The sequence below is a fragment of the Dipodomys ordii genome, unplaced genomic scaffold (assembly GCF_000151885.1).
Source record: "Dipodomys ordii isolate 6190 unplaced genomic scaffold, Dord_2.0 Scaffold42, whole genome shotgun sequence".
Taxonomy (NCBI): Eukaryota; Metazoa; Chordata; class Mammalia; order Rodentia; family Heteromyidae; genus Dipodomys; species Dipodomys ordii.
This window is the reverse complement of record NW_012267258.1, coordinates 1,231,323-1,239,676: the sequence shown is the minus strand read 5'-3', so window position 1 is coordinate 1,239,676 and position 8,354 is coordinate 1,231,323. Positions and strand designations below refer to the sequence as shown.

General features: G+C 39.4%; 1 protein-coding gene across 1 annotated transcript in view; it reads right to left on the bottom strand.

Annotated features, from left to right (window-relative positions):
• Positions 1-8,354, bottom strand: part of Tfcp2 (transcription factor CP2) — a 53,700-nt gene continuing 45,346 nt past the window's right edge. The window contains exons 10-13 of the mRNA XM_013018687.1: positions 6,230-6,372; positions 5,620-5,762; positions 1,116-1,167; positions 1-466 (exon numbers count right to left, since the gene is read on the bottom strand). Of these exons, the coding sequence (XP_012874141.1) occupies positions 429-466; positions 1,116-1,167; positions 5,620-5,762; positions 6,230-6,372 (376 nt within the window). The 3' untranslated portion in view covers positions 1-428. The remainder of the gene's footprint in view (positions 467-1,115; positions 1,168-5,619; positions 5,763-6,229; positions 6,373-8,354) is intronic.

Sequence of the window (8,354 nt, the reverse complement as noted above, 5' to 3'; positions counted from 1 at the left end):
CAAAAAAGATAAGGGACAGTGTCTAGGCCCTGAGTTCAAGCCCCAGTATGGGTTAAAGAAAACAAAAATTACATGGCTCCATATCACGAATTCAACATCTTTCCATCAAACGTCACAATTCTCATCATCACTATTCCCTACATACACCTTAAATAATGTTCCTACTGACTCAACAGCAGGGGCCAGAACTGCAACTAAAAACTTGCTAGAGAGTTGCATATTGGGCAGTAATCTGTGCTTAGGCCAACTAGTGCTTAGGCCTTCTGAGAACCTGCCTCCAACGTTTGCATTCCTCCCTCCCTGCCACGGTTAGTTAGATGAGCCAGGTTCCTGAAGACCTTCAATCTCCATATCTCCTTCAAGAGGGGTGGTTTTCAAGAGGGGAAGGTGAAGGAAGCAGCAGACACTGACCGTGGAATGCTCCACACCTACTTCAGTATGATATGATAGCTATCATTGGTTTCTGCTGTAAAAAGAGAGAAAAATACTCTTTAGTCATCTGTAAAACATAATAGGACAAAACCAAAACTATCATAAGGTTCTTGGTGAGAAGGAACAGAGTCAGAACAGGACAAAGGGCAGCATACTTCTGGTTTTCTGGTGGTTTATTGGAGATAAGAGTCTCACAGACTTTGATCCTCAGATCTCAGCCTCCTGACTAGCTAGGATTACAGGCATGAGCCACTGGCACCCTGCTTAAAAACAACATTTTTATTTCTTTATTTGCCAATGGAAGATAGAATGATTATATCATCAAATATACTTTGTCTACTTTGACAATAGCAAAAGCCAAATCATATAAGGAACAATCTCCAATAATGTGACTTTCTCTATTGCACATATGGTTGCTACCCTACTTTTTCCTCTGAAAGAAGTAAAATATGTTGCTGAGATTATAGGTTACACATCTGTAATCACAGCACTCAGGAGGTTGAGGCAGGAGGATTGTGAGTTCAAGGGCATATAAGATATGAAAAGACCATGTTTTGTTTTTGGTGCTATGAGGTGGAACCCAGAGCTGTAGAATGCACTGTATCACTGAGCTATAACTCCAGCCTGAAAGAAGGTTTTAAGCAATTTAGAAAATGATATTTGTCTTATAACTGTTTTATTACCTTTCATTGTGTCCAAAATAAAACAGGCTTCTTCCTGAAAGTTCTGTATCATCTGAAAAAAGCAAGAAAATTTGCTGATTATTTAAACTTTTTAATTTTCTGTATTTGATTATGAGGCTTAAAAAATTATATTAGCTTTAAATAGGAAACAATCCCTTTCTATTTCTGTATTTCTAAGGACAACCTTACATCCACAGGGGTTTATATGAGGGCCTTGATAGGTCACAAATAGAGTACATCATTAATTTCTATTAATCATGTATTTTCCTTCTACTTCTCAAAAGGTTTATCTTAAAATTTAAAAAGTAGAATATGGAGCTAGGCACCAGTGGCTCATGCCTGTAATCCTAGCTACTCAGGAGGCTGAGAACTAAGGATCGCAGTTCAAAGCTAGCCCAGGCAGGAAAGTCCGTGAGACTCCTATCTCCAATAAACCAACAGAAAACCAGAAGTGGCGCTGTGGCTCAAATGGTAGAGTACTCATCTTGAGCTGAAGAGCTCAGGGACAGCGCCCAGGCCCAGAGTTCAAGCCCCATGACCAACAACAACAAAAAAGTAAAATATGGGTTAATGCCATATGCCAATACTTTTAAAATTTCTCTTCCCCATTTTCTCTTCTAAAATTTTCATAACATGTCTTATAAAATAAAAGCATAAGTTTCTCTCTTCTAGAATCTTACCAAGGGGTAAAGAGATAGCTCAGAGGTAGAGAGCTTGCTTAGCATATATATAAGGCCTCAAGTTCACAGTTCAGCACTGTCAAAAGGGGTGCCACACCTCTACCTGAGGTGTGAAAGCCTCAGTACCAAAGTGGAACCACAATGGTGAACTCTAATATCAGAATAACCAACCCTTGTATGAATCACTTGGCTTCCAACTGAAGAATGATCAAATTGTCAAGAGAGAGGACTCAAAATAATTTTGGGGCCAGGGGATGGTGGCTTATGTCTGTAATTCTAGCTACTCAGGAGGCTGAGATCTGAGGGTTGAAGTTCAAAGCTAGTCAGGGCAGGAAAATCTGTGGGACTCTTAACCATCAGAAAATCGGAAGTGGCACTGTGGCTCAAAGTGGTAGAGCACTAACTTTGAGCTAAAGAAGCTCAGAGACAGCTCCTGGGCCCTGAGTTCAAACCTAGAACTGGCACTCTCTCTCTCTCTGTCTCCCTCTCTCTATATATATACACACACACACAAACATACACATATATATCTATACATACACATATATAAGTATACTGTATATATATATATATATATATATATACATAATATGTATGGATAATATATGTATATATGTATAATGATTTCTGGTAATACCACTGTGCAATTCTTAGGATATAGCTCAGAAGTTTAAAAAGAACTCCAGTGATGCAGTTATAACAGAACTCTACCCATTCCTATGAAGTTAGGTCAATTAGGTTCCACAGCACTTAAATCTAGGGGAAAACCAGGATGGAATTGATGTTGAACTCTGTCATTTTTACAATAGGTAGTAGTTGATGACAGACAATTCATCATGTGTTAGGGTATGGAAAGTAAATGAAATAATCAATCTCATTAGCAGATGCAGGTCTATAATTTTTTTTTCTTTTGTAAGTGTTGAAGACTAAACCAAGGGCCTTATGCATGCCAAGCATTTCCTCTACCACTAATCTAACCCTATTGCCTTTTCTTGATGCTTAATAATTACTTAGTAAAACATATTAATGTTTAGTAATTAGTTCTTAAAACATGTAATATACTTGTTATTTTTAATCAGTTGCATAACTATGGTGATACTCTAGTAATAAATAGAATTTCAATTTGGAGGGTTTATATTTTCTTTTAACCTACATCAATTAGTTGTATAACATTTACTTATTTATTTTTCTTTTCAAATTGTTAATTTTTTGTTCCTTTTAAAAAATTTAGCATTAGGGCTGGGAAGGTGGCTCAATGGTAGAGCACTTGCCTTGCATGCCTGAGGCTCTGGGTTTGATTCCTCAGCACCACATAAGCAAAAAAAGAAAAAAACTGGAAGTGGTGCTATGGCTCAAGTGGTAGAGCGCTAGCCTTGAGCTGAAGAGCTGAGGGACAGTGCCCAGGCGCAGAGTTCAGGCCCTAGGACCAGACCCCCCCCCAAAAAAAATTTAGCACTAATTAGTTGTATTAAGGAGTTTTCATTTAACATATTCATTTATATATACAATGCATGTAGAGTTATTTCCTCCATCTTTCTCCCAGTTTTTCAACTTTTGTTTTTGTGGGGAGAGGGGAGGTGCCAGTCCTGGAGCTTGAACTCAGGGTCCGGGCACTGTCCCTCTGTCTATGAGCTTCTTCACTCAAGGCTAGCGTTCTACCACTTGAGCCACAGCTCCATTTCTAGCTTTTTGGTGGTTACTTGGGGATGAGAGTCTTATGGACCTTCTGCCCTGACTGGCTTCAAACCACAGTCCTCAGATCTCAGCTTCCTTGAATAGCCAGGATTATAGGCATAAGCCATTGGCACCTGACACCTGGCTCCACTTTTCAACTCTTACTGAAACAAACTCTTTGGTTGAAACAAATTTTTCTTTCAAAGAAATATGGCAATACCACAGAAGTGGTTAACACCTATAATCTTAGTGACTTAGGAGGTGGAAATTAGGAGGATTGAGGTTAAAGACCAGGCTGCACAAAACGTTTGTGAGACTTCCATCTCAACCAATAATTAGAGGCAGTTGCATGTATGTAGTATCCTAGCTATATGGGAAGTTGAGATCAAGAGAATTACAGTTCCAGATTAGCCTGGGTAAAAAATTTGTTATACCCTCCTGCCCCCTGCCATTTCAGTATGGTAAATGCCTGCCAACCCAGCTACTGTAGGAAGTATAAGTAGGAGGACTGCAGTCCAGAACAGTCCAAGCAAAAAGTGAGACTATATAGTAGAATAATCAACGAAAGCTGTATAAGCATAAAAATGTTGCGTTAGCACAGAAATCTATGAGAGTCAGGAATGTTGATGCATACTTATTTTAGCACTCAGGAGGCTTAGGCAAAAAGATCATGAGTTCAAGGTTAGTCTGGACTACATAATGAGACCTGTGTTAACAAAACAAAAATAGAACAAAACTACTCTGTAAAAGAAGTGAATGAAAATATGAGTTGAGGAAAACAAAGCAATGACACAGAAACTCTTAACTCATAAAAAGCATAATCACGTACTTTTTAAAATGGATGATGTTAAATCATCCATTAAATCATTCTTGTAATTTTGGTCCCAGTACTGGAAAAAAAAAATCACTCTTTTATTTGGGTTACATAGAATGGAATTAGAATAGTGAAAAAACAATCTTGTTTCTAAATGTCACATTTGCCCAGAAATGACGTCTTTAAACTTTTCCCACAAATGAACAATCGTTTACAACTATTAAAACTTAAACAATATGAAATCAACTTAAATATGGGCAAGAGAATATACATAGTTTCTAAAAATTAGTTTAGGAGGTAAGCAAGCAAAAACATCTGAGCTAGGCACAATAGAACATGCATAGCAAGAGCCTATCTCTTAAAAATAAATAAAAATTTAAATAAATAAATATGAATTTTAAAAAGAACTGAAAGTTGGGTTTCAGTGGCTCACACCTTAGCTGCTCAGGAGGCTGAGATCTGAGGACTGTGTTTCCAAGGCATGAAAATCCATGAGATTCATTTCCAATTAACCACCAAAAAGCTGGAAGTGGGGCTGTTATTCAAGTGGTAGAGCACCAGCCTTGCACAAAAAAACTAAGGGATAGCACCCAGGCCTTGAGTTCAAGCCCTAGTACTGGCACACACAAAAAAGTCTGAAACCTCTGGTTTAGAAATAGAGCTGTAGGGGCTGGGAATGTGGCTTAGTGGTAGAGTGTTTGCGTAGCATGTATGAAGCCCTGGGTTCAATTCCTCAGTACCACATACACAGAAAAGCTGGAAGTGATACAAGTGATAGAATGCTAGCCTTGGACAAAAGAAGCTAAGGTACAGTGCCCAGACCCTGATTTCAACACTCAGCACTGGCAAAAAAAGAAAAGAAAAGAAAAGAAAAGGAAGAGAGAGAGAGAGAGAAGAAAGAAAATATAAAGCTCTAGCTATTTTCTCTAGCTAGTGGCTCATGCCTGTGATCCTATCTACTCAGGTGGCTGAGTTCTGAGGACTGCAGTTTGAAGCCAGCACAGGAAGGAGTCTGAGACTCTTACCTCTAATTAACCACCAGAAAAGCCAAAAGTGGGGCTGTGGCTCAAGTGGTAGAACACCAACCTTGAACTTCCAGGCCCTAAGTTCAAGCCCTAATACTGGTACTGGCATGTGTGCACGTACACACACACGCACACACGCACACACACACACCATAATCCTGGTACTGGCGCGTACACACAGACACACACACACCGAGAAGAAGAAAGAAAATAAGCTCTGACCTGATCAAATTGATTATACTCTTGTTATATGTCCTCATAAATTCAATTATCATCTGGTAATCAACTGTACTGAAAAAAAAAATATCTACCTCATCGCTGATAAGCACATGGATTCCTGTTGGTCCCTGTTTGTAAATCTGGCTAATTTGTCGAGGAGAAATGCTGAAAAGCTGAGCAATTTTTTCTGTCAATTCAACAGCTGTCAGTTCTTCTAGATAGATTGCATGATATACTGAAAGGGGGAGAAAACAACCATAGTCAATACAAAAGTTAGTTCTCTGCATTCATAGGTAATCTGACCATTAGGAATGTCCACTTTTCTCTAAGACTCAGATATCATATTGCCGGTGTACAGATCTTAGTTCTTTGGCTATGAGATGTAGGACAAGTTATTTTCTTCATTTAAATGTTGGCAAAAATAACATTTACAACAAAGAGATTATTAGTTATAAAATTTAAAGTGTATAAAAAGTGTTGGGGCCAAGTGCTAGAAGCTCATACCTGTAATCCTAGCTACTCAGGAAGCTAAGATCTAAGAATTTCAGTTCAAAGCCAGCCTAGGCAGGAAAGTCCGTGAGACTCATCTCCAATTAACCACAAGAAAACCAGAAGTGCTGTGGTGATTTGATTAATGCCCATCACGCATACCCATAAGTCTTATTTTCACCTTTCTGTCCTGGTCTGTCCAGAACCACCTACCGAAGAAAGTACCATTTGAGTCTCCATCCTCATGCTTCTGCTGTGGCTGCTGCTGCTGTTGCTGTTGCTGCTGCTGTTGCTGCTGCTCCCGCAACTGCAATGATTCCTGACAGACATATATGGTTAATCTTGGACGTACCATCCTAAGGAGGTAGAAAAGAACTGTTAGTTTTATAGTTTTTATGGTAAGTACATTGTGAGATTGTATGTCTACATTACTAGCCCAGTGGTTGAGAAGTGGCAGTTCATGGAACAAATACAATTCATGTATATATTTTTTGTTTTTTTGTTGGTCATGGAGCTTGAACTCTGGGCCTGGGCACTATCCCTCAGCTCTTCAGCTCAAGGCTAGCGCTCTACCACTTGGGCCACAGTGACACTTCCAGCTTTTTCTGTTTATGTGGTGCTAAGGAATTGAAACCAGGGCCTCATGCATGCAAGGCAAGCACTCTACCACTAAGCCACCTTCCCAGCCCCTCATGTATATGTTTTATTAGCTCCTCAGTGATTGTTTCTGTTCTTGAATGTGAATTAGTTCCAAAAGGAGACATCTGACAAAACTTTGACTTTTCTTAAAAACTCAGTTCTGGCAATCTAGGATCCTCATTCTCACATGAAAACAATCTCTTACGTGTTGTATGTATTCTTCAGCAAAACCTTGGCATTCCTTCATACCTGTGTGGCTCCTGTAGTCATTTCAATATGTGGGTTCTGGTGTAAAGATTAAAAATAAAGTGCAGCCAGGAGCCAATTGCTCAGTCGTCAATAATCCTAACTACTCAGGAAGCTGAGATCTTAGGATCGCAGCTCGAAGCTAGCCCTGACAGGAGAGTCCATGACACTTAGCTATAATTAACCACCACAAAATCAAAAGTGGTGCTGTGGCTCAAAGTAGTATAATACTAGCTTTGAGCAAAAGAGCTCAGGGACAATGCTGAGCCCTGAGTTCAAGCTCTACTTCCAACAACAGGGGGGAAAACCCCTCAAAATGTTTGACTATTTTGTAGATCAGGTTCAAATACATATTTTTTTTTTCTTTAAAAATGCTACTACAGCTGGGCGCCAGTGGCTAATGCTTGTAACCCTAGCTGCTCAGGAGACTGAGCCCAGACAATACTCTTGCCTCAGCTTCAGAAGTACTGGGATTAGAGGTATTCAACTTACTACTGTTTGTTTTGTTTCTTTCAAAGCCCTTATCATTATCCAAAATACTTACTGTTTATATATATCATTCTCCTTATTAGAAAGTAAATGTTGCCAAGGTGTAGTGGTTCCTGGTCTACTTGGGAGGTGAAGATTGGGAGATTGGGAGGATCATGGTTCAAGACTAGTCTGGGCAAAAAAAGTTAGTGAGATTTCCCCCACCATTGCCACCATCTCCCCTGTCTGAAGACAATGAAATGTGGGACTCTACCTGAAAATAACTAAAGCAAGAACAAGGGCTGGAGACATGGCTCAGGTGGTAGAGCACCTGCACAGCAAATTGAGGCCCTGAGTTCAAACTCCAGTACAACCAAAAAAAAAAAAAGGTAAACTCTACATCTTGTCTGTTTGTTTACCAGTTTATTTATAAAACCTACAAAAGTACTTGGCTCATGCTGAAGACAATTAATATTTTCTAGATGAAAAAACAACCTGGAAATGAAAATTGGGATTGCATGGGGAATTCCTTAGATCAAATGTATGAAAGGGTGCTCATTTTGGCAGCACATATACATTTGTCTTTATTTGGTATATGGCTGGCATTTCCAAAAATGTTTTGAGCCATGGTGGTGGCTCACGCCTATAAATCCTAGCTACTCAAGAGGCTGAGATCTGAGGACTGCAGCAGTTCAAAGCCAGCTTGGGCAGGAAAGTATATGAGACTCTAATCTCCACTAAACTACCAAAAAAGCTAGAAGTGAAGATGTGGCTCAAGTGGTAAAGTGCTAGCCTTGAGCAAAAGAGGCTCAAGAATAGTGCCTAGGCCCTGAGTTCAAGCCCCAGGACTAACACACACACACACACAAAATAATTAAAAGAAAAACACAAGTTTTGACTTGGACAGTATGGCTCAAGTGGTATCTGTTTACATAGAAAGCTTGAGGCTCTGGGTTTAAACTCCAGAACTGGAAGGAAAAAAAAA